At 40.3% G+C, this 27,188-nt stretch overlaps 1 protein-coding gene across 3 annotated transcripts in view; it reads left to right on the forward strand.

Annotated features, from left to right (window-relative positions):
- The window catches only part of Sh2d4b (SH2 domain containing 4B), an 82,952-nt gene that overhangs the window by 6,823 nt on the left and 48,941 nt on the right, over window positions 1–27,188 (forward strand). For all 3 annotated transcript variants that reach the window (XM_076834961.1, XM_076834962.1, XM_076834963.1), the window contains 2 exons: window positions 15,221–15,380; window positions 16,459–16,606. In XM_076834961.1, the coding sequence (XP_076691076.1) occupies window positions 15,221–15,380; window positions 16,459–16,606 (308 nt within the window). The remainder of the gene's footprint in view (window positions 1–15,220; window positions 15,381–16,458; window positions 16,607–27,188) is intronic.

The following is a 27,188-nucleotide window of genomic DNA, read 5'->3' on the forward strand; positions in this document are numbered from 1 at the left end:
TTCTTAAAATACAAGAATAAAAAAGAAAATTAAGAAAAACCTGACTAAACACAAAATCTGAATAAAACATGACAAACCAAACTTCCAGAAAGGACAAAACAGGAGATAAATGGGAAAAATATTTGCACCATACATAACAGGCAAGGTATTAGTATCCCCTTGAACAAATTCTCTAAATCAATTAGGAAATAACAACCAACACCAGTAAAATGGAGAAAAGACATGAACAAGTAACTCATGGGGGTGGGGAGATTTCAGATCACAATGCTGATGTGAAAAGAGGTTCAACCTCATTAGTAAATCACATAAATGCAAATTAAAACAACGGGATTAGCAAGTGTTGTCAACATTTGATAGTCAACACTGTTCATGAGGGTATAGGGAAAGAGATACTGTTGCAGGGCTGAGGCTTCTGGGAGACTGAGGCAGCATCAAGGCCCCCCATTCAAACACCAATTCTTGAAATCAAATCAGAAAAATTTCAAACATGTCACTCAGAATAACAGGTATGAGTTTATTAGAGGGATAGGAAAGGGGAAAAGGGGACATTTTCAAGGGAGGGAGTGGATCCTTCTCAGAGAGGAAAGGATAGCACTGCATGCATGTCTTGCCCTGGAGTTTTATAGGGGTCCTAGGGAATTTTCCAGAAAGTTCTACTTGGGTCCACCTCTTGACTTTTGACTGACAGCAGGATAACATCAGACTTTCAAGTCCCCACTGTCATGACTACTCTAGGTCACTTTGGCCCATGCTGGCAGGTTCTAAATGAAACCTATTCTTATAGATTTTATAATCTATAAGGGGAAATTATCCTTATCTCCCTGTTCCAAGATCTGGTGTATAAAAGGGTCACAAAAGTCTCCACTTCAGGGTACCTTGTGTTCTTATTGGAATTATTTGGGGCCTGCATTTCTCCTGCAGATAGCAGGTAGTTTGCTGAGGAATGTAACATATCCTGTTCACTTAAACCAGGCAGGGTTTCAGGTAAAGAGCTTCTTGGAACAGAAAGCACGTGGGTGTCAGCACAGTGAGCTCACTTTATAGAATTATTCCCTTAATCTCATGTCCCACCGCTTACCTCTGTCTATCCCCTGTTAATGCTATTTTTCATACACGGTTTCTAGGGGTGATACAAAGAGGCAGGGAGTGTTTGCCCCTTTCCATTTTCTGTAGGTTCCCCAAGAGCTGGGCCACATGGGCACTAGTGGGCTTTCTACAATCATGATGAATATCTGTGGTCATCAACTTAAAAAGAGGAAAGGTTTATTCTAGCTCCACTTTTGTAGTTTTTAGCCCAGGTCACTTGGCCCCATTACTTAATGTGGTGAGGAGGAATCTCATGGTGTATTGTGGAACAAAGCTGCCTCCCTCACAGTAGCTGGGAATCAACAGGAGAGGAAGGTGGGAGGTTAAGATCCCAATATCTCCTTCAAGGGTACTCCTTCAATGATGGCAAGACCTTGCACTAGGCCCCGCTGCTTACAGTTTTTATCACCTCCCAATAGTGCCAAGATGGGAACTAAGCCTTTGACACCCAGGTCTTTAGGAGACATTTAATGTCTAAACCAAAGCACATAGGGGTAAGGTGTGTCTTAGTGAGCTGGGGTTGCTATAGCGATTTACCAGTCTAGATAGCTTAAATAACAAGTATTTATTCCTCATAGTTCTGGACCCTGGAAGACTCAGCTCAGAGTGCCAGCATAGTTGGATTCTGATGAGGGCCCTCTTCTGGTTGCAGATGGTTGGCATCTCCTTGTATCCTCTCATGGCAAAGAGACAGTGAGTTAGCTCTCTGGCCTCTTTTAAGGGTACTAATCCCACTTGTTAGAGCGCTACCCTTATGACCTAATCACCCAAAGACCACACCTCCTAATACTTGGGTTTAGTGTCAACATAGGGATTCTGGGATTTCATTGCTGAGAAGTCTTAGGGAAGGAACAAAGGCCCATGTCCTGGATCACACCGCTGTCAGTGATCAATGGATCAGCAGGGAACTTGAGTTTCTGGGCACTTACCTTGTTCTTTCTTATTCTCCATCTTTCTCCCCAGCTGCAGCCGGAAGCCCAAGAACTGTTTGAACAGGGCTGCATTTTGTTCAGTTCTGCACAGAGGGAGGCACCTGTCCTAAACCCATGCAGGGACCCAGCTCGAGGGTGTTGGACTGAGCTGCCTGAGTTTTATTTCTCTCCTCTTGTCTCAGGGATGCTCATGCCTGCCACCTCCTTGCTTCCCTTTCTGGCCTGGAGGTCAGCAAGGGCAGTTCTGAGAAAGGCCACCAGCTATTTATCTCTCAGTAACCTGACCTCAGGTCTCAACTCTGGCTTGGAGCCACTGGACTGAAGCTGAAGTAACAGCTTGCACACGGCTTGGCTGCCTGTTCCTCTGCTCTCTCTCAGAATGGCTAGCATTTCTGCTCTCTAGGTTTTTCTCACGTAAGAATTAGCAAAGATTCCTATGGTTTTCCCTTTTGTAAATAGATTTTTTTTTGCATTAGACTTTTAGATCTAAATTCCCTCCCCCTCCTCTTTTTCTCTCTCTCTCTTTTTAGTACTGGGGGTTGAACGTGGGCTTGCCTAGCACTGACCTACATTCATAGTCCAAGGTTGAAATTCTTTGGGTTCATTTTCACACCAGTTTCCTTCACATCCTTTCAAAGTTACATAACCTTAGGCCTCATTTATTTTCCATCCTGTCATTTCACTGATGTATTTCATTTTCTGGCCACCTCAGTTGGGTTCTCACATTCAGACTTGGTGAGATGCTAAAGATTCAGGATGTCTAGTCCCTGCCTGAAGAATTTGAGCAATCCCCTCCTTTGACAAACAGTTTATGCATTAGATGTTGTCCCCAGATGAGAAAATTGGTCTGGTAAGTAACAAGATGAAGACTCAGGTCCTGACCCCCTCTCTGTCACATTGATTCTGCTGGGTCCCAGATGGGGAGCTGGGTTGGAGTTAGAGTGTTGCCGATTCTCAACAATAATTGCATCAGGTACTAAGATACACTCCTTCAAAAGGAGATGTGGCCTTGAGCTGAGGAGTCATTTTACAGTCACAGTGTTGGAGAGAATGGTGGGATGTCTGTGTCATACAGTAAGGACAGTGTGGAATGCAATATAAAATAGCCTGGCACTATTGATAGTGTACCTTATGTCGAAATCCTGCTGGGCTTTTGCATTTGCCAGAGGAGTTGTATGTCACACTGCCTGGGTTAAATTTTGGCTCTGCCTACTCCCTAACTGTGGCTCTTTTCCACTTTGGCAAGATATTTTAGCCTCTGTGTAAACTGAGATGATGATAGTACCTATATCCCAGATTTGTGGGGAAGATGAAATGAGATGGTCCCAGTGAAGTCTGACATGTTGTAAATACTTGACAAACATTAGTGTTAGCACATTTCTTGTGTGCCTGGCTGAGTTCTTTTCTGTTTCTCCAGAGATTCAAATTCACAAATAGAACAAAAGGCACTTAAGTTAAGAGAACCCACCAGCTGTTGGGTCAGCCACCTCTCTTGAAGGAGTCTCTTGAGAGGTTCCTTACAATTAGATATGGTCCTACACTTAGGAGCAGGTGCTGTGGTATGCTTTATCTGGTCCACAGTGCCTCCTGATTCCTGACTGTTCTGAAATTCTGTCATTTCATCACCAGCTAGTATTAACACATGCATCAGTCTAGGTTCTCTAGAGAAACAGAACCAAAAGGATATGTGTTCGTATAATTTATTTTTAGGAATTGGCTCATGTTTGTGGGACTGGCAAATCCTAAATCCATAGGGTGGGCCAGGAGGCTGAAAATTGAAGCAGGATTTCTATTTTATAGTCTCTTCTTCTTGTAGAAGCCTTAATTTTTCACTATTAAGGCTTTGGAGGGAATGACACCCACCTCCCCATTAAGGAGACTCATCTGCTTTAAAGTTAACTGACTATAAATGTTCTTTACATCCACAACATACCTTCACAGCAATGCTAAGACTAGTGTACCAAACATCTGGGCACCATAGCCTAGCAAGGCTGACATATACTATTCACCAACATAGCATGTAATTAATTTCACTGCACACCTACTGTGTGCAGTGTGCATCTATTGTAATAGGTACCAGTAGTCTGCTCATTAGACTTCCATGGTTCAGCTAGGTTTCTGGTATTTCAATAAGGACATGCCAGAGAAAGGAGGTACTTCCAAGCAATCTCCAAGAATGTGAAAACAAGCACAGCATGGAATTAGAAAGCTGTCTGCAGTCAGAGTCGTTTTTCTCCCCTGCCACTCATTTGTGATTCTCTCTGCACACTTGCTCCTAAGGACTAGCTCCTGATGCTATTCATCCGCAAACATGGCCCCCTCTTAATGTATTCCAGGTCTTAATCACATGGCCTTCTATCTCCAAGATCCAGTACCAAATATGACACTCATGCCTTTGCATCTCAGTGTATTCCATTTCATGGGAGTCTGGTTGTCTCAGCTGTGGTCCACATCTGTAAGCAAAGAGGCTCATGGAGATAGTAGGGCTGCTGCTTTTCAGAGTTATGAGCTGTGAAAGGTAGAGTTAGAAGGGAAGTTGGATATAGTGGGTAACCTGTTACTATCTCTGCTGAGGGTGAACCATCTTGTCCTTCTTAGCCTAGGACCTTCCTTTTTATAAAATAAAAAGGCTTACATCTTGGAAATCAACTTGGCTCCAGGCAAACTTGGACTATTGGTCACCCCATCCATTAAACACACCTGAATGGAAACTTCAGAAGACAAAGTGGGTTTCAGGAGCAGGAGACTTAGTGCCACATAAATGCGGAGAAGGAATCAAATAGAAGGAAATATTCTTGGGTTATTTCTGGACTCACTGCCCCTGCATCTGGGTTTTAAAGGAAAATCTGGTAAACCAGCATGGTACAGCTTGGGCTTCCCAGCATTTTCAAGTGGAAAGTGACTTTTTAATTGGAGGGAAAGCTGAATATATATATGCATACATTATCTTTCTCATTCCTCGACAGCTTGAATATGGGTATATATATGATGCAAAGTAAGAGTCAAATTCATTTTTTTTGCATGTGAATGCAAAATATATTATTTCCCAGTATTATTTGTTGAGAAAAAATTATTCTTAATTAAATTGCCTTGGCATGGTTCATATGTTGATCATATATGTATATGTGAGTCTGTTTCATTATATTTATTTCTCTACTTACACAAATAGCACATTAGCTATAGCTTTCTAGCAAGTCCTGAAACTGTGGCTCTGTTGTAAATCGTGACAACAAATTGTGCAAATCATTCAAGTTTGTTCTTTTTCAACATTGTTTTGGCTATTCTAGGTCCACCTAAGTTTTAGAATCAGATTGCCAAATTTGTATAAATAGCTTTTCCAATTCATAAAAAGATATATTGTTCTGCTTCTTAAAGTTTTTAGTTTCTCTCAGCAATGTTTTATAGATTAGGGAACAAATTTTGTTAATACCTCATAGTAGTTCTTATTTTTGATACTTCTGTAAATGACATTTTAAAAATTAATTTTTAATTATCTATTGCTAAAATATAGAAACACAATGGATGTTTTTCATTAATGCATTATAGTTAAACATAATGGTGGGTCATTTTGACATACATATAAGTGCATATCACAAAACTTGCTTTATTTCCATCCCAAGTATTTCTGCTTTTCCCTCCTTTTCCCGCTGATCCCCTTCCTTGACTCTACTATATATACGTACTTATATTGGTGCATTATAGTTATACATAAAAGTTGAATTCATTGTAATATATTCATACATGTACATTGCATAGTTTGTTCGATTTCATTCTGCAGGGCAATTGATTTTTGTTTACCAATGTAATATGCTTTGACCATGTTAAAATCACTCATTAATTTGAAGAGCTTTTTTTTATAGTTTTTTTTGAGATTTTTATATGTAATTTGTCATAAAACAAAGACAGATATATTTCTTTCTTTCCAATACATACATCTTTATGATTTTTTCTTGCCTCACTACACCGGTTAAGATTTTCAGTCCAGTGTTAGATGTGGTGAGAGCTAACAACATTGCTTTGTTCTCAGTCATTAAGGGTAAATAGTTAATTTTTGATCCTTGAATATAATGTTAGCTCCAGGATTTTTATAGATGCATTTTATCAGGATGAGGAGCTCCTTCTCTATTTCTAGTTTGCTAAGAATGTTTATTAGGAATGGATTTTAGGTTTGTCAGATATTCTTTTCAACTACTGAAATGATTGTAGTTCTTTTTCTTTTTTTTCTCTTTTTTTGCCCTTGCAGATATGATTAATTACTTTCTTTGATTATTAAATGTTGAAGTAACCTTGAATCCCTGTGGTAAACTATATGGTTATGATAAATTATTATTTCTATATAATTCTAAATTCAATTTGCTAATACTTTATTAAGTTTTTTTATTAATCTATGTGTCCAGGCTTTCATTATGGGTAGATTTGAAAGTACAAGTTGAAGTTATTTTGTAGACCGAGCTATTCAGAGGATGCATTTCTTCTTTGGTGAGCTTTGGTACATCTTGCATCTTTTAAAGAATTTATTTCATCTAAGTTATCAACTTACTATCATGAAGTTTTTAAATTTAAGTTTTTCTTATTTTAGAAAGTATAGAAACTTAGACCATTGGTTTGAGCTCCTTTATTCTCTTCTCTTCCTCCTTCTTCTTCTGATTAAACTCAGAGGTACTTTACCACTGAGTTACATCCCTAACCCTTTTTATTTTTATTTTGATAAAGGGTCTCAGTAAGTTGCTTAGGGCCTCAGTAATTTGCTGAGGGTTTCCTTGAACTTGGATCCTCCTGCCTCAGTCTCCTAAGTTGCTGTATTTATAAGCATTTACAACTGCATCTGGCTCTTCATTCTGAATAAAAGCACTTGATGCTAGAATTTTCTCCCAATGCACTGTGTCAACCAAATCCCATAGATTATTATGTGTTATATTTTAATTTAAAATATTTTCTAATTCACTTTGTGATTCCTTTTTTTATTCATGGGTTATTTAGAATTGTGCTGCTTAATTTCTGAATGTTTGAAGGAATTTTTTCTAGATATTCTTCTGTTATATATATATATTTTTGACTTTTTGTTTTTTTTCTTCTTTTTTTTAAATTATTAGTTGTTCAAAACATTACAAAGCTCTTGACATATCATATTTCATACATTTGATTCAAGCAGATTATGAACTCCCATTTTTACCCTGTATACATATTGCAGATTCACATCGGTTTCTATATCAATTCCATTGTGGTGAGAGAACAGTATATGCATGATTTCAAACATTTGGGTTATCTCCACTTTTGGGGGTTATATGAATAATGCTTCTGTGAACATTTATGTACAAGGTTTTTGTGTACACATAAGTTTTCTTTTCTCTTGGGTGGAATTGCTGGGTCATTTATAAGCATTCCTTGTATATCCCTTTTGAGTTCTTTTACAATCAAAATTCTATAAAAATATTAAGCTTGTTAGCTCAAGTCCCTCATCCTTTTAAAAGGCACTAATGCCATCATGCAGACCTGACCTTCTTAACCTCATCTAATCTAAATTACCTCTCAAAGACTCCACCTTGAAATACTGTTAATTTATAAATTTTGAATTAAATTTTCAGTGCATAAGATTTTGGATAAACACATTCAAACCATAAGCATTTTGTATTTATAAGCAATACATTATTTAATGTATTTAATTATTTAATTATATTTAATCCCACCTAACAAAAATCTGGAAAAGGATAGTCCTGGGTTGTGTGAGTGGCTCTGTGATACCATTACTTTCTCTGTCTCTTCTTTCAAGATCCCCAGAAGGCGGCTTAGCATTTTGGGTCTCCAGTGGCTATTGTGCTTCTTGGTATCACATCTATATTTTAGTGTTCAGAAGTGGAAAGGAAGACTGAATGTTATCTATCTTAGAACAATAAAAAATATTCCCCACAACTCCCTGGTAATCTACTTAACATTTATTGGTCAGAACCTTATCACAGGGTTACCCTTAATTGGAAAGAAGACTGAGAAAATGCTGAGACTTTTAAGCAGGTGAATTACTGCCTTAAACTCAGAGTACTAATAGCAAAAAAGCAGTGGACAGAATCTGGAGGAGTAACCAGTAGGTCACTAACAGCATTTACCATAGTATCTATTCCACTTTTTTCTCATAGGATTATTTTCTTATTCATTTATGAGTATTCTTTGTATATTTTAGATTACTCCTTTTAAAATTAGAATTATATTAAAAAAATTTAATCTCCAGTATCCTGGCAGTGTTTCTCAAAGTGTGGTTAATGGATTTTTAGGGGTGTTTGAGGGTACGGGGGTGGGGGGTGTCTACAAGGTCAAAATGATTTTCACAACAACATTAAGATGTGACTTTTTATTTTAAACAGTGCTTACACTTGTATTAACGATACAAAACCAATAGTGGATGCTATAGTTTGAATCTGGAATGTCTCCAAAAGGTCCATGTGCTAAAGGCTTAGTCCCCAGCTTGGTACTATTGGGAGGGGCTGGAACTTTTCAGAGATGGAACCTACTGGGAGGTCAGGAAGTCACTGTGGGTATGCCCTAAGAGACAACTGTGGGACCTCAGTCCCTTTCTCTCCTGGTACATTAGATGGATGGTTTTCTCTGACATATGCTCCCACCATGACTGGCTGCCCCATCCCTATACCAGAGGCCTAAAAGCAATAGGTCTGCCCAATCATAGACTGAAACTTCCACAACTATGAGCCAAAACAAACCTTTTCTCTTTATAAGTTGACTAACCTAGTGGTAAATCTGCTGGCACCATAATGGTAGCAGTGTCGTATTTTTTACCATGACACAATCACAAAAAAATGATGATGTGTTCACAATAAAATGGATGATATTTTCATCTCTTGATGAATAGTAAACCTTATTTCATTGTGTGACAAAATGGAATGTATGCATGAAGTATTTTTGCTGCCTACAGAAGTATGATGGGTGTCCTGAGAAAAAGCAGGTATGCTTGTTTCATTACATGATGAAGTAGCCTCTTTCAGGTTACACCATTTTTACTTAAAAAAGGCCAACAATTTATATGTATATATATACATATATTTTTTCAGATATGGGTATTTGAAAATAAATAAAGTAGATCTGTTACTTCAAGGAAAGCAACAGATAAAATTTATGCCAGTGATAAATTCTAACTTTCAGGCAAAAGCTAAAAATTTTGAAAAACTTAACATCTGCCACAGTGCGTTTATTTGTCACCCAATACATAATGACTTTTCTCAAGAGATTCATACATGTATTTACAAATGTGACTTTTCTGATATGTAAAATAAAGTGAGTCCATGTATGGAATGTCTGCTTGATTCTCTGAATCACTATTTTCCAAAGGACAAACAAGCAATGTTGCAAAATCATGCATGAGAAAAAGATCTGTTCAAAGTGAATAACAAGCTAAATGTTTTTTTTTTGGGGGGGGGTGGTTACCAGGGATTGAACTGAAGAGCACTCAACCACTGAGCCACACCCCCAGCCCAATTTTGTATTTTATGAGAGACGAGTCTCATTGAATTGCTCAGCACCTTGCTTTTGCTGAGACTGTCTTTGAACTTGTGATCCTCCTGTCTCAGTCTTTTGAGCTGCTGGGATTACAGGTGTATTCCATCGCATCCAGCGCCAAATGGGTGTTTATTTTTATTTTGCTTTTTAAATGCTCAAACTTTTTATTTTGAACTAACTTTAGACTTAGAAGAGTTTCATAGTAGTTTAGAAACTTTCCATCTGCCTCTCACCCAGCTTTCCCTATGGTTAACATCTTATGTCACCGTGGTACATAGCTAAAACTAAGAAAATAACATAACAAATGAATTTCAATTTAATAAATTATAATAAAACTAATCAATATGGTTTCAGATTCCAAGCCACAGCTAACATTTAAGAAACCACCTCTTGTTTGATTTTTGGTTTAGCATCAAAAATTATCTGAAAAAGGTGCTAATTGTTCTCTTTTCTTCTTTTTTTCCAACTGCATATGTAGGGGAATACATTTTAAAAAATATATTTTAACCAAAATTACATATTATAACAGAGTAAATGTAGGAACAGATATGAAAAATCCATCTGCTTTCAATTAGGTTGGACATAAGGCAGATTTGCAAAAATGTAAAATGAGACTACTCTTTCAACTCTGCATATATGTATTACATTTACACACATATACACGCACACACAGGATTCCAACATCTCCCCAATCTCCTTGTCTCCAGTCCTTGGTAACCACTTTCAGACTCTACATATCAGGGGTTCATGTGGAACTTGTCTATGTTCTCCCAGTTCATCCACATTGTTGCAGATGATAATATTTCCTTCTTCTTCAGACCGAAGAGTATTCTACCATGTACATCTACCACATACCTCTGTCCACTCTACCTGCTGCTCCCATTACCAGCATTTGGCTTCATTACACTCCTCTTGAGTTAGGTTCCTGTATTGCCTGGAGAATATTTATGCCCCTTTACCCTGCAGGAGTCATGTTATTCTTTGGGACCCAGATGGAGTCCAGCAGGCTGGAGGCTCCCACCTCCCACCGTTTCACGCTTCTGTTCGGTAGAGATACCGTAGAGGTATTTCTTATATTCCTTGTTGTTTTGTATGCATTATGATGTGTTTGGATAAGAGAGGAATATCTTCATAGGAACATCAAAAAGAAAAGCCTTTAAACCTGCAAGTTTTCTTCTGAGCTTACTATGAGATGTGTGCATATGCACATTTCTTGCATATTTCTTGCTGCATTCGCCCCCCCCCCCCAAATAATGTGTCTTTTCAACGCTGATTTCCTTAAAGATTCAAGGGTTATCTGGGAGATATTTTCTAGATTATAGAACAGTTAAAATTTTTTTATGACTATTTTCCCCCACTGTCTTCTAATTTGGGGTACTATTATCAGGGAATATGGTCTATAAAAATTTTCTCATAACTATCAGAGCAAAAGAAAAGTATATCCAAAATGTTTAAGAAATAAAGTTCTGTTGGGCATTGTGGCACATGCCTGTAATTCCAGCATCTCTGGAGGCTGAGGCAGGAAGATTGCAAGTTTGAAGCCAGCCTCCCAATTTAGCGAGGCCCTAAGAAACTTAGTGAGACTCTGTGTCAAAATAAAAAGGATATAATTTAGTGGTAAAGCACCAATGGGTTCAGTCTCGGTACCAAAAGAAGAAAAAAAAAAGTTCTGTAATTATTAAATAAAATTGAATCATTCAAGTCCTATATATCATTACTTTAAAAAATCTGTTTGACCAACTGACTTCTGAAACAGACGTAGTAAATGCCCACCAGGAGTTTATACACATTTTCAAATTCTTCTTGTATTTTTGGTGTTTTTCTTTTATGCAGTTTGCTGTTATGTTGCTTGTTGTATAAAGTTTTATGACTGTTATATCTTCTTGGCGGGTTGCAACTTTTATTATCACACAATATTCTTCTATGTCTTGTTTACACGTTTGTCCTTGAATTTTGCTTTGTCTGACATTGACGCTTGCCTTTGCACAGTCTGTTGTTGCCTCTATTTTTAACCTTTTCTTTTTTTTTTTTAAGTGGGTTTTCTTTAAATAGAACGTAGCTGGATTTATTTTTTAATCACATTCAATAGTCTCAGATTTTAAAAGGAGAATACTTTCTGCCTACATTTATTGTGTTAATGGACATATTAAGGGTTCATTGTCTTTGCATAATTTTCTGTATCGGCTGCAGATATCTTTGACTAGAACTAACAGAACACGCAACTAATAGTTGCTTAATTAAACAAATGTCTATTAAATTAAACTTCCATGTCTGGGTTGCCTTATTTTGTTTAATAACTGCAGAATTTTATTTCTTGAGGTTTCTTGTTTTTCTCAAAGGACAAAAAGTCTAAAGATGTCCTGAAATGGATGATTTATTTAGCTGTTCAAGATTTCCAGGGGCACATCCTGGTCTATCTTTCTGCTCCCCCATGCTCAACCTGTGATTTTATCCTCATGCTTATAAATCTTCTAGCAACCTCCAGCATCATTTCCTCAATCTCTCAGGAAAATGCAAAGAGGGAAAGGCTTCTCCTAAGAAGTTTCATCCTGTGGAGGAGAAAGCCCTTCACTGGGGCTTCTGCCAGTATCTACTTTGTTAGAAATGGGGATCTTGTCACTCTTAGATCCATCACTTGCCAATGAGAATAACATTATGGGATGGGTTTAGATCCATTGTTATTTGTCCTTTGAGGCTGGGCTGGAAACTCACCTTTCCTGCAGGGGAGCATCTCTGCTACTCCCTGAACAACTTGGGGTTCTGTGGTGAGGGAGAATGGTGGGCTGGGGTGAATGGTGTGGAGGCAATTGATAGTATCTTCTGTGATACTTAAACGTATTTTGTTCTTTCTCTGTTCCCTTTACTTACTGTGACAGGATGGGGATGTCACTAGTCATTTGCTTTTCTTCATTATTTTGTTGAAAGTTTTATAATTCTAGTAGTAATGGCCTCTCTGAATTATACCTAGTTCTTGATTACTATATTTCCCTTAATGTACTAAAAATATAACAGTGTCCTTCTATATTAGGGGGATTAATGTGCCTTGTGCAATTGATAAACCCTGACATTTCAGTACATTTACATGACGAAGGCTTATTTCTTGACTGCAATGGTTGGGTGTGGATTCAGCAGCTCCTCTGTGTGATCTTGTTTTAGACATTGACTCATGGATCAGGATGATTTTTTTTTCTCGAAATTCCATCATCTTGGAGTCATTTATTTCTAGCTGGGTGGACAAGGGAGAAAATGCAGAAAAGATATAGCAGCTGCTCATCGCCTCAGCCTGGAAGTGAGACCAATCACTTCCCCTGACACTCCATAGACTAGAAGTCAGTTCCCACAGGACTGAAGGGAACCTGAAGAATGTGGTCCTTGGTGGACTCGAAAAAAGGAGTGCAGGGGGGACCTAGCATGGTCACTGTCATTGATTGCCATTCTGAGCATTTCTACCTTTCATTTTCTCCTTCTTATGAAATATACTCACCACCTTCTTAAAGGGATTCCAGTCACTGCATCCACCTGGAAGTCCACAGGGTCCGAGGCCCCACATTTATATCTATAAAGTCCAAATGTGCTAAATAGACATGTCACCTGAATACCTCTCACCCTTAAGACCAACATACAGCACTAGACAAGGCCAGAATATCTCTAGGCACACTGCCATTTGGGAAAGGAGAGAGCGGGAGACCTGTTTTCCCTAGTCTACAGCATCCTTGAGTCCTGCAGGCCGGGCTCTGAGAGGTTCCCCTGCCTTAGCCATGAAGGAATTCCTTGAATGGACTTGACCCCCTTGAGGAAGCTTTTTCTCCTGGATTTTTGACCCCAGCCTCTTCTGGAGTGAATGTTGAGGACCACACCCTCCCCAGAGCAGCATGACCCGCCTCCAGCTCACTAGAGTCGGCACCCAAGAGTTGTTTGAGTCTTGAACAATCAGAGGCTTTCTAGTCTATACTCCAAAACTCAAAAGGCTTCTCCTCTGTTGGCTTCCATGTCCCAGGAACAATATCTAAAATTCTTTACTGGTCATTTTCTACAGTTGACTTTATTTCTTTGCCCCTGGACCCCTACGTGTCTCACTGTCATCTTCAGGCATCTACATTGAAGTTCTTTGTAAAACAGTGGTGAGAGTGGCACTCAATGTACTTGGGTTAGTCTGGCTTCTCTGAGGAGCAGGAACGGGGAGGGATTCACCATGCAAGTTTTTTTTTTTTTTTTTTTTTTTTTTTTCCTCAAGGAAAATGCTTGTCCGAGAAAGAGGGCAAGGAGCTGGCCGGAGGCTGGGAGAGACATTGCCCTGCAGTGCGGTCCTGACCTTGACCGAAGCAGAGAGGGAGGGAGATTGGTTGGAGGTGTCCCAGAAAGTTTGGCAAGGAGTCCGGTGTGTCTCAGGAATGAGCCTGGTGTGCTCAGTCAGAGGCTGAAGCAGACTCTGAAACATGGCCTTGGACAAACCCAAGAGCCCCAGTGAAGGGCTTTCTCCTCCACAGATGAAACTTCTTAGGAGAAGCCTTTCCCTCTTTACATCTTCCTGAGAGATTGAGGAAATGATGCTTGAGGTTGCTAGAAGATTTATAAGCATGAAGATAAAATGCCCTCAGTAGTAGGAGGCTGGTGAAGCACCATCTTGTGACCACCATGGAGCTTTGTGTCCTCAATCATGTGTTCACCTTAGAAAGTTGACTCAGCTCTACATGAAAATACTTTAAAAGTTCCATCTCTTATAGTTGGAGCCCTCAAAGAAAAGGAGATGTTTTTCTCAATCCCGTGAAGTCCCAGATTTCGAAATGGTCTCTATTCTGTCTCATTTTACTTGCAAAGCCTTCAATTCTTCTTTAGACTCATTTCCTTCTCTTGACACTTTGCCAAACACAGCCACTAGTAACCAACACACATTCCAAACTTTTTATTTCCCACCCTCTTCCCTTATAATGAAAGTTCAGGAAGCCCTGGGCCTGCTTTTTAAGTTACAGTGTCTGACATTTTTACCAAATATTTTGCTCTTGCATGACATGAGTCTCCAGCCATTCAGCCTAATGGACATCACTCGCCACTCAACTGAAAGTCAATGATGCGTAGTTTATATGTGTTTCAGCAGCAGCTGGTTTTTGAGATAGATCTCCATATTAGTCATAGTAATCAATGCCATCTGTTGCAGTAGGAAAACTGAGAAATCTTCGTGGCTGAATCTAGCACAGGTTTATTTCTTGCTCAGGTTACTGTCTGATATAGTTCACAGAGACTCAGCATCAGGCTGCTTCATCTGGCAATCTACCATCCTTGATTCTCTCTCTCTCTCTCTCTTTTTTTTTTCTAGCTGGTGGACAGGAAGAAGAGACTGCAGAGAAGGTTCACCACCACCTACTGCCACAGCCCAGGAGTGACATAAGTCAGTTCCTACAGAAAGTGCCTCACTGTTATCTATGTTCTCTTTGATGAGGATTTTAGGAGAGCTCAGTCACAGACACCTTGGGGACCTGCTCCTGCTGGGTGGCTTAGCTATTGTGATGCTCCCCAGGGGGAGAGGGAGGGAATGAAGAGAGGGTCTTGGACCTGCCTTTAGGCAGTATCTCTCTGGAATCGTATTTGTAGATGACACTGCTCTGCTATGGGGGGTGTAATGGTTGTGTGCCATTTCCTAACGAATGGAAATCAGATATGTTTCTTTTTCCTTCTTTATTCCTCCTCCTGTTGTGAGGTAGCAAGTGACAAACACATCCAGTGGCTCTTGGGAGAAGATGGCGAGGTCTGGGTCTGGGTCATGGGCGAAGGCCCTGGTGACAAGCCTTATGAAGAGATCTCCGAGGAGCTGATTGCAGAGAGAGCGCGGCTGCAAGCACAGAGGGAAGCCGAGGAGCTCTGGTGAGTGGTGCTGGGGCAGGAGGGGTGTTGGTGGGACCTGAGCACACAGCCTTGGGGTAGGTACAAGCCAAAGACCACAGGTTTTGGGTAGGAGGTAAAAGGTACCATCTGACTGGCTGTTTTGAGCTCTGCTAAGATTAGGGGACCAAAGCGTCAGTGTCTTGCATCAGGCAAAACTGAGGGTTCAAACCCTGGCTCTGCTAATTACTAGTTAGCTGATTGGGTCCTCAGTTTTCTCATCAGTAACAGAAGCCTAACAATGCCCTTCCGATGTGCATGTAGTTGGATTCATCCTGATTGTATATACAACATGCTTTGGCTCTTTCCTGTACTTAATTGTCAGGGGGGCAGTACAGCAGTTTGGATTGACTTTTGTTGTCTGTTTGTTCCTCTATACATCATCCACGTTTCTCAGACAAGTTGGACGGTTGAGTCCCAGGTGAGGTTAGAGTGAGACTCTCATAAATAATTAATTTTTTTTTTTTTTTTGCCAAACTTGGAAATCCATGTGAAATTGACTCTGACATCTCCCCACCACCAATTTTGAATGACAATATTTTAATTGTAAGCTGCAGAAGCCCGTAAACAACACGGAAAACTATAAGGAACAGATTAAATAGATTATAGAAAGACATACCACCTAAGATAACTACAGTGAGCATTTAGGTGATACATGCTCTATAAAGTCTTCACCTTGACAAATTGATGAATATAAATCCACAAAACTATTTAAGATTACTGTATAGTATTTGAGAAATACAACTTGTTGGTCCTATTGACAGACATTTGAGTTATCTATTATGTTATAAAAATTCTCCAATGAACATCTTCTACATACATCTGTGTACACTTGAGTGAGAAATGAGATTTCTGAATCTTGTTTGTCTGGCTTCCAGAATGATTCTACTGATTTTAACCTTCCCATATGTGAGAGTACCTATTTCTCCCCATCTTGGCCAATGTTAACCTTTTGTTGACCTTCAATATTCGCTATTCGTTGTTCTTATTTGAATTCCCACTGAGATGTGGTCCTTGAGTTTTTCACTCAAGCTGATTCCTGCTGGTGCTCTCTTGGAAGGAAACAGAAGGAGGCAGAGATCACCAAGAAGTTCCGGGATGCTCTAGCCAATGAGAAGGCCCGGATCCTGGCGGAGAAGTGGAAAGTGGAGATGGAGGACCGCAAGGCTGCCAAAGTCCTGGAGGAACGCATCCACGAAGAATTCAAGGTGGGCCACTGCATGGGGCACCTGTGTGGTGGCTCTTGCTCTAGCTCCAAGGCCTTTGCGGCTGATCTCTGATTTGGATCTGACCTTGGCCATTGGTTGGTACTGGGTGCTTTATGAGAATAGAAGAAGGAACTTGACACACCATTTGGTCCCATCCATCTCTTGCACAGATGAGGAAACTGAGGGGCAGACAGAGGAAGAGAATTGCCAAGGTTACATGCAATAGTGGTTGGGTCAGAACTCAGGTTTTCCGCACCCCAAACCAAGGATCCTGAAATGAGGGCTTTGGAGAGAATTGGGTTTCTGGTCAGACCAGCCCGGGATCCTATTCCAACTTTACTATTATTGCTTTATGACCCTGGGGAGCTTACTGAACTTCTCTGAGCCACCATTTTTCTTTTTATGAGGATTGAAAGCAGCTCTTCTCTCTCTCTCTCTCTCTCTCTCTCTCTCTCTCTCTCTCTCTCTCTCTCCTCTAGGGGAGGGCATTATTCATAATCTTGCATGTCAACTCATTCTGGGAGCCTTTGTAATTGGTAAAGGAGGTTCACTGTCCTCTGATAGGAAGTTCGAATTACCTGAAAGTATATTTTTTCCTGATTCCTATTTTGAGTTTATTTTTTTCCTATAGTAGCAATATATTTTCCTGGATAGAAAACAAAATATAGATAAGCAGAAAACTGAAAATAATAATCATGCTAAATCTCAACGTTGTGTTATTTTGTAACTTGTATTGTCGAAGATAAGCACAGCCAGACTTAGTTAGAGCAGTGAAAACAGATTTTTTTTCAGTAACTGCTGACAGTAGGGGAAAGAGTTGAGCCCCTTCTGATTCATGTAGAGGGGATGTGGATGTTTGGGTGAAGGAGGGTGGTGGAGAGCAGGTTCTCTACAGAGTCAGAGAAGAGAGAAATTATAAAGAGCCGGCCAGTGAGCATTCGGTTAGGCAGCTGTGTCTGCTAGGTGGCAGCTGGAATCAGGATTCCACCCTCCCATGGAGGAGACAGAGGCCCTCTCCGTCCAGATGATGACATTTCTAAGGCATGGCTCTCAGGTCCTTGAGAGACACTTCTGAATTTTAGGAGACACATATTCACTACTGTCAGCTCCTTTTAGTAAACACTCTAAGAAAGGGCAGTCAGGGGCTGTCACTAGGTGCAAGTAAGATCAAATAGTACGCGCTTTCTCTGGCAGTATTGAGCTTTCTCAGGCAGCCACTTAAGTAGTGTCTGGAGTCACCTAGGGACATGGTCTTATGGGCTAGGAGCCAGGCTAGAATTTGGCGTAGCCTCTGAGTGCAGGAGTTTGGAAGGAGTTATTATGTTTCTTCTGAGAAGTGTCTGTATATTCATTATATTTGCCCATTCAAAAATCTTTATCCCTCCATAATGATTAGATAGTGAAGACATGGGTTTTTAAAATTGTTTTATGTTGACAATATTTTTCTCAGTAGTTATTGTATTTTTCTTAGTCTTGGTTGTTTTCAGATGTACAGAAGCTTGGGATTTTTATTAACCAAATCTAGTCATCTTTTCCTTTACCATTTATTTCACGCTCAGTAAGATCTGTACCGTCACAAGCTTATAAAAATATGAACCTACACTGTTTCATGTATCTTTTATGATTTTATTTCTCTGCATTTAATTCTCCTTCACTTTGGAGAGTGCTATGATATAGGGCTCTAACTTTATTTTTTTTCAAAATGATTAGCCAGTTATTCCAATATCATTTATTATATAATCTGTTCTTTCCATTTCTATTGGACTTTCTGCCTTGATTAGATTTTTACTTTTTACTTACTTCTGGATCTCTTCATTTTCTTCTATGAATTATTATTCTTGAGCCAGACTTACTTAATTATTATAGCTTTAAAATAAAATTCAATATCTATTAAGGTAAGAACCCTACCATTACTCTTCATTTTCAAAATGTCCTTGGCTAATCTCACCCATTTTTTCTGGTAGGGAAATTTTTAAATTATTTTATGGCTTTCCCCCTCTCTCTACAATAGAACTCACAGTGATTTTCACTGGAATTGCATCCATGTGATAGTTCTGTTTTAACAATATTGAATCACTGAATCTTCTTTAGAAATGTATTATGTTTCTCCTATTATCCAAAGCTTCCTTTTGTCTTTGTTTAAATTTTATTAAACATCTGTAAATGCACCAGCTATCTAATTCCAAACATTCTCAAAAAATTATATTCATCTTTGTGCTTCTATTTTTTGGATCTTGCTAAAATTTATTATTTCTTTGAGTGTTCCACATTTCCTTTTTATTTAAACTTTAGATTTCATATTTTTTGTTGCTATTGTGAATGAAATTGCTCCCATTATTTTTAAACCTATTGCAATTGCTAGTTATATACTATTGTTGATCTCCTGATTTACCTTTCCCAGGAGTTACAATTTTTCAGGGGAGAATTCTTCTGAGTTATTAAATAAAGCAATATTTATTCTCAAGACATTTTATTTTAAAAATTGCAAACATGCAGAAAAGTTGAAAGAAAAGTAGATTGAAGATTCATGTATTTCCACTTAGATTTACCAATATTAATACTTTGCTAAATTTCTACTGTTTCTCTTACACACACACACACACACACACACACACACACACCATGGTTCTTTTGTTAACAATTTGAAAGAGAATTGCAACAATCATGACATTCTAACCTAGGTGTTGGCCAACTGGTATTCATAAATGGTCAGTGTTTTACTCAGCCATTTCACTGTGACCAAAAGACCTGACAAGAACAACATAGAAGAGGAAACATTTATTGGGTCTCGTGGTTTCAGAGGTCTCAGTCCATAGATGGTCAGCTCCATTCTTTGGTTCCCAATGTTAGGCTGATTATCATGGTGGAAGGGTATGGCAGAGGAAAGTGGCTGGGACCATGGTATTAGGAAGCAGAGAGAGACTAAGCTCAGCTCACACAATATATACCAAAGGCATACCCCAATGACCCACCTCCTCCAGCCACACCCTCCCTGCTTACAGTTACCACTCAGTTAATCCCTATCAGGGGATTAATACACCAATTAGGTTAAAGCTTTCATAACCCAATCAATCCACCTCTGAACCTTCTTGCATTGTCTCACACATGAGCTTTTGGGGGACATCTCATATCTAAACCATAACAGGTCAGGTGGTAAATATTGTAGACTTGGGGAGCTATGCTGCCTATGTCATATGATTCACTGCCACTGTAGCATGATGGTAGTAACTATGGACAGTATTGCAAACAAATGCATGTGGCTCTATTCTAACAAGACTTAATGTTATAAAATAGAGGTCTAGTTTGGCATGGGAGACTAAGCTTTCAGACTCCTGATAAAAAAACCTAAGAACTTGAACATGAGACCTGAAGAGCTACAATAATCATTATCACTCCTATTGAAATTAACAATAATACCAAAATAGTAAATCCAATACAATCCACTGTGCAGAGAGGTCTATGTTGTTAGATTTTGTATGTGGTTATTCAAGTCTGCTGGGGAAGAAACCAGTTATTTATATATATATCTCTAGCAATGATAGTCGTCACCTGCTCCATTTTGGCCACCTTCTTTTCCAGATAAGGCTGGGCCCCAGATGCCAGGAGGTAGTTCAGTGCAGCTGGGTCCTGGGCTCTGTTCACAAAGACACTGAGGGATCAGGTTACTTGTGAATATTTTCTGTTTGATGGTGTCTCTTTGAGCCTTAATGATAGAAGGGGTGATAAATTGTGGGGTGCTCTGTGCCAGGGCTCATGAATGGGTTAGTAAGGCCCTCTGGCCTTTAGGTCACTGAGGAACTCATATGTAGGCTTTGGTGTTATTTACAAAGAAGACTATGATGCATTTGTTTTCATTTAAAAAATTACTTTGCTAAATGTGAATGTTTCATCTTTAATAGAAATAGTCATTCAGACTCGGCATGTCTTCATTTGAAGGATCTTCAGAAATACAGGTTGTAACTGAGATCCCTGAGAGGCTGCGAAGGACAGTGTCTGTCAGGAGTGGCAGATCAATGAGCCTAGAATTGGTGGCTCCAGGTTTATGAGCTGGGGTATTTTTTGTTAGATTTTAATGCACTCTTCTTTTATCATATTGAGTTCTTCATCCTAGGAAATAGTTAAGCAAAAGGCTGAAACATTATTGAAAAGATTTCTGTGGTGGATTACAGATTCTGGTGGCAAATTCTTTGTCACTTCTCCCTTTGACAGGTGGTGGTATTTATTCCCCACCCTCTTTCCTTCAAGTCCACTGGCTTTGAGGTTAGTTTTTTTTTTTCCAGTACTAGGGATTGGATTCAGGGGTCCTTTACCACTGGGGATGTAGCCCCATCCCTTTTTATTTCTTATTTTGAAATAAGGCTTTGGTCAGTTACTGAGGCTGCCTTTGAACTTGTGATCTTCTTGCCTTGGTCTTCTGAGTTGCTTGGATTACAGGCATGTGCCATTGAACCTGGCTTGAGACTAGTTTTGTTATGGAAGATCCAAGTAGAAATGGTTCTCTGTAGCTTTTAAAATTTTTCAAATTAAAAATAATACGAATTGGGTTTGTATTGCTAAAACATTTAAATATACAAAGAGCATAGAAAATAACAAAAATATGTGGATGTCCTACTCACAAATTCAACAAACATTACTGTTTTCCATGTTTACTTTATATTGAAAAATTAAAAAAAAAAACAATGTTTCTAGAACTATTAGTGTTCCTCATTCACTATCTCCCTACCAAGGAGTGGCCACTCTTCAGAAGTTGTATTTTCTTTCCATTTTTACTTTATGATATATAAGAAACCAAATAAACATAGTAACAATTTCTTACAAATTCTCTAATTCTCCTTATATTCCTAATTCTTTATATAAACTGTCAAACTGAATACTCAGTTATTTTAAAAGTTTTTTCATATTAGTATCATTTAATGGCTATATATAATTTTGTTTGAATGAGCATATCATATTTTTTCTCCAATTCTTTCCTGATGAATTTAGGTCACTTTCAGTTTTGATTAGAATAAATTTTAATGTAATGGTGAACATCTGTGGACAGGCTTCCTTGTACATATATGGGATTGGTGGACATGTCCTGTCTGATATTAGGCAAGTGCTCTTCCACTAAGCCACACCCCAGCCCACTTTGAGGACAGTCCTAAGAGATCTGCACCTTTTACTTTTGCCTCTGTTGCAATGTTCCATTTTGGGAGCTGTCTCATAGATGTCCTATACCCTAGAGTACAATGCTGTAAGGAAACTCAAGTAGCCATGCAGAGAGAAAAAATCCATCCCAAACCCACTGAGGTAACAGGCACATCTCTGAATCCTTCTTGGCTCTGCTAGTGCATCCTGGACAATGAGCCCAATCAGGACATTCACCTCAGCTGGGACCACATGGTGCAGAAGGGCCACCCAGCCAAACCCTGCCTGAATTATTAACCTATATATTGTAAATGAATAAAATGATTGTAGTTTTAAGCAACTACATTTTCTAGTAGTTTGTTACTCAGCAATAGATAACCAAAACCAGCTTTACCAAAGGGATTATGGATTGGGTGAGAGATGGTCTTGGATTATTTTTATTGTGCTTGTTTAACACCAAGATGCTAATATTTGTGCATGTTAGAATGTACGAACAACTTTTATTAGTACTTTTCCTACTGAGAACCTAAGTGAAGGTTGTTAGGGGAGGGGAGGTGTAAACTCCTTGTTCTATAAAAGTTTATGGGGTGAGAGAAACTTTGTGAGCAACCCTCAGCCCCATACACACCCAGGGGACTATCAAGGGATGCTTGCAGGAGTCCTGGAGTGAACAAAGGTGGGAAATAGAAAGGAGATGGGTGGATTGAAGAATGACCTGGTAGGGGGAGGTAAAAAGCCCCTGATGGGTGAAGCCTCATAGACTGAGCAAGGTAGTTTGTGGAGTCCTTGAATGCTGCATTAAGGGGTGGACTGTCCTCTGCATGCAAGACAGCCTCTTAACCCCAAGAGTTATGGTTGGATCAAGTTTTTAGAGCATAACTGGTGGCAATGGTATGATTCAAGTGCTATGTTTTTTGGGAAGGGATGCCAGTTGGGAGACTTTTGCAATGCTCAAGATGTGAAGTGATACAGGTCTGGACAGTTGTGACTACAGGAAAGACAGAAGGGCGTGGACACAGAGAACAGTGATGAAATCAGTGGTGTTGGCACTAATTAAATATTGGGCTGGGGGAAAGCAAGGAGCACAGACATCTGCATCTCCGGCAGAGGGATGTGCAGAGGGTAGCCTCCTCCTGCCAGGGAGAGCTGGGCAGGAGGCACAGGCTGAGAGAGAAGAGAGCCTGCTGAGGTTTCTACCACATAGAGGGTGACAGGCTGGAAGCTGGAGGCTGGAGGGGAGGAGAGAACCTGACTGAGAAACCTGGTGGTGAAGGGAAGTTGGCTAGCCTCGTTTGAGACAGCTTGTATTGGGCACGTAGGCAGGTTGGGCTGATAAAGATACTTGGAAATCTTTCTGTTGTGGCTGGTGCCATTCAAATGTGATTTACATGCTCACTGAAGACTCTGTTAGAAAAAAGGAGATCTGAGGCCAGATATTATTTGTATTCCCCCTTACCCTTCTCCCCTCCTGCCCCCTTGTTAACTGTAAGACTGCTTCCAGATGCTGTTCCTTCTGCTCATGACCACAGAACAAGGCTCAGTGAGACTCTTGCTCCCTCCTTCTCCCTGGATCCTGTGACCTTCCTTTTACACTTTCAAGTCTTCTACCCATTCCCCATCTCTTCCCAGTTTCCTTGATAGGTACAAACATAGTTAAGAAGTTCTTTAACTTCTCTCCATTTTCTCTGCCAGGCCACTCTCTTGTTCTTTTCCTCTTTGAGGTTAGCGTTTATCTTGGCCACTGAATGACATCCTCTCCAACTGTGGAAATGGTTGCTGCCTTGTTCCCAATAAGACTATAAGTGGTAGGAAAACTTTCCACTTCTCAGTTTTCTCTTGAACATTTCAGATTTCACCTGAATCTCTCTTGTCAAGGCTAATGTGAATAAGACCATGTGATCTACGTACCCTTTCCCTTTCTTGGATCCCCACAAACCCTGTCTCATCTTCATTGCTGGATAATTCACTGGGCTCCTCTGCTGGGTGTTATGGGGCATCTACTATCAGGCAAGCCCAGTGCTGTGAACTGAGGAGGGAGGAATGAGTGGCACAGTTTCAACCTTGCCCATTTGGAATGTATCATCATCCCACAAAACACAGTATTATTGGAGCCAGACAACAATGACACTTTCCAGAAAAATAACTTATGTCTCTGACATTTTCCATTTTGGTGAGGCAGACCTGGACCTTGGGGGGCTCCTTGGGTGTATGTGAGTGATGGGCTTCTCAGGAAAAGGAGGATTGTAGAAGCTGGACAGCTCAGAGGGGCTGGAGCAGCCAGAACAAGGCTGAATCATTCCTGGGTAGAATGGGAGTGTTTGCATAGCTTCCTCTTGGCTCTGTTGACCTCTGGCTGCTAAACCTAGTAAGTAAGGCGGACTTTTCTTCAGAGATCTCAATTTGGCCAAAGGATTCTGATAGTTGCAACAACAATGAGAATTTTTGAGCAATTTCAGCTCTTGAGAGTTGAGTCAAGACCTCAGGAAGAAAGATGCAATTCTGTTTATTTGTGATTGCAAAATGTTTTGTTGCTCCCACCTTTGCAAAGAGCTTTTTGAAAGCTGCCTCTTTCATAGGAAGCAGCCAGTCATTCTCCTTTGAGAGAGAAGGTTGCTGCAGACCTCTGGCTTCCTGGGTGGTGTCCCACTCTCAAGGGGGAGAGAACTGGGTGAATAGTCACTCACCATTTTACATTCTGTTTCATGTTAATTACAGCTGGGGGAAGTAGGAACCCATGTTGTAATTGGAAGTGAAGTTCCACTTATTCACTGTACAGTAGATACAACCCTTCTCCAGGGTGCAGTCTCCTTGTTTGGGGCTGAATTATGCTTCCTCCACCGGAAATCCATATATTGAAGTTCTAACTCCTGATACTTTAGAATGTAGCTCTTTTGTATACAGAACTACAATGAAGTCTTTAGGGTGGGCTGGGTTCTGATCCAATATGACTGGTGTCCTTGTAAGAAGAGGAAGCTTGACTATAGACACACATGCACAGAGAAAAGGCCATATGAGGACATGGTGGGAACGTGACCTTCTCCAGGCCCAGGAAAAAGCTCTCAGAATGAAACCAATCTGTCCACACCTTGATTTTGAACATGCATCCTCCAAAATTGGAGGAAACACACATTCCTATTGTTGAAGCCACTTGATGTGGTACTTCATTACGGAAGCCCAGGGTGAAGCCCTGCCAGCTGTCCCTATCTATCTTCCCTGAGACCCGGTCCTGCCTGGAAGACTCCGGGGGGCAGGTGCTAGATCTGAAGTACTGGTGGAGGTTGCCATGGCTGTGCCCTGTGGACTGAGTGATGCCGTAACTGTCCTTAGATACCAGGAATCCCTGGGGGAGGGAGCAGAACCCACTGTGTAAACTGTGAGGGGCTGCTGAGCCAGTATGCAGGGGATTTCCATGCTGCTGAGAGGCTGATACAGATGACGTCAGGCTTTGAGGTAAAACTCAGCTGATTTCACTTTGGGGTCTTAGAGACTTGGGTTCCAATTCTGCATCAGTCAATAACTCTGCTCCAGTGTTTCCCACATCAAAATCAACCCATCCTAAGTCTATCATAGCCCCACGTTAACCTCCAGCTAACACTTCTGTTCTAGGCTCTTCTTCGTAGGAAATGGACATCCTGAATGGGTTGTCTGTGGTCCTGTCCACTCCTTCCGGTGTCATCGGGATGGCTGCCCCTCTGCTGGACTAGGACTGTTCTTGTGAAGCTCTCCGTTGCCTCCAGTGGCCATGCCCAGCAGTCTCCTGTGATTTCCTTATCTCTCAAAGCCTGAGCAGCCTTCAGCTCTGTTTGCCATTCCCTGTCCCTTGAAATGCTCTCTATCCCTTCTGGGTTTTCCTCTTCCTCTTGGTCTTCCTTTTCAGTTCCCTTTTCTGGCTTTGACTCTTTCTCTCAGCCTTTAATTGATGGAGTGACCCAAGACACTCTGATTGTCTTCTCTTAATCTGCTCTCTTTCTGCTGGAGTCACCATTAGGTTCCATGGCTGAGGAACATCATTCACACCAGGTGATTTCTTCATCAGTCTCTTCAGACTGATGTTCCCCTAATCCCCAGGCTCAGCATTCCACTGTCCTCAGGAGCCTCTGGGTGTCTGAGGGCACTTCGCACTCTTCCAACATAGAATTTAGACTTTTTTCAGTTCCAGCATAGTGGGTAACTCTGTTTTAAACAGGCCAGCCTGGCTTGCAACACTGGCCCTTTGCACTTGCAATTCCCTCTGCCTGGAAATTTCTTCTCCCCAATACCCACTTGCTTGTTATTAAGGTCTCAGACCAGATATCACTCCTGAGAAGTCTTCTGGTCACACCATTTAAAGTAGCCTTCTAGACTCTTCATTTACCCAGTTTTGATTCTCTGTACGTTGGTTGTTATTTTGTGAAATTTCTTGACTTTTCATTTATTTGTTTAGTGTTTTGCTCACCTCTAGAAAGCAAGCTTTGAGCCAGTGGGGACTGTCTTGCTTATTGCTGTATTGCAGCACCTTGAGTAGGCTTTTGAGCCTCTTAGGTGCTTCATAAGTATTTGATGAGTGATTAAATGAAGCCACTTAACTTCTCTTGTCCTTGATCTCTAACTCTTTGAGAATGGATCATTAGTAAGTGGGAACTGTGTCTATTTAAAAAATAAATAAAAATTGATCACTGAATTGGAGGAAAGTTCTCCATTTAAATCATTTCAGAAGCAACACAGTTTTGTTTTTAAGATGAGGGATTAAAAGTTCAGTTATTTCCCTTTAAATTCTTATTTGATCCATTAAAATACTCCAAGGGCCTGAGAAAAATTGTAAACCACAAGGATTGGGAAAATGAGAGAAGAAAGAAGAACGGATGAGAAAATGTCCAGGAAGGTCAGCAGTTGGAGGACTGGGAAAAGGTGGTGAGGGCCTCTCTGGGTGCAGAAAGAAGTGAAGGCAGCGAGCAGGTCAGTCCATAGCCCTCGCAGCTCCAGGACTTGGAGGCACCAGCTACTGCAAAGGACAGAGCTGAGAACATGGAAAGGGCTACAAGTTTCTGTATGGAGTGACTGGACCCAAATGTCCCAATTTTCACCTGTTTCTTCCAAGATATTATATTCCTCCAGGACTAGGTCTAGAAGGAGATGGGGAGTTGAAAGGGAAGGTTTGGGGCTTGGACTAATGGGGCACTTGGGGGAGCAGGAGAGGTCCAGGTAGGAAAGATGGAGATTCAATAAAAATCTGAACTCAGAGGAGGGGGCCAATAGCCAAGGTTGCCTCTAGGGTATGCAGGGCTGGCAAATATATATACATTTTTTTTTTTGGGCAAACAATTTTTTTGCAAGATCTTTCTTCATGTTAACAATTAGGGCCACATAAAATCAGCCCGTTAGCTCTACTTGGCAACTGAATCTTGTGTGAACTTGTGTTAAAAATTCTATATTCTATATTTTTTGGCACAATCTATCACTTGTTAGGTTACCTTTT

Source organism: Callospermophilus lateralis, chromosome 15, assembly GCF_048772815.1.
Source record: "Callospermophilus lateralis isolate mCalLat2 chromosome 15, mCalLat2.hap1, whole genome shotgun sequence".
NCBI classification, from domain to species: Eukaryota; Metazoa; Chordata; class Mammalia; order Rodentia; family Sciuridae; genus Callospermophilus; species Callospermophilus lateralis.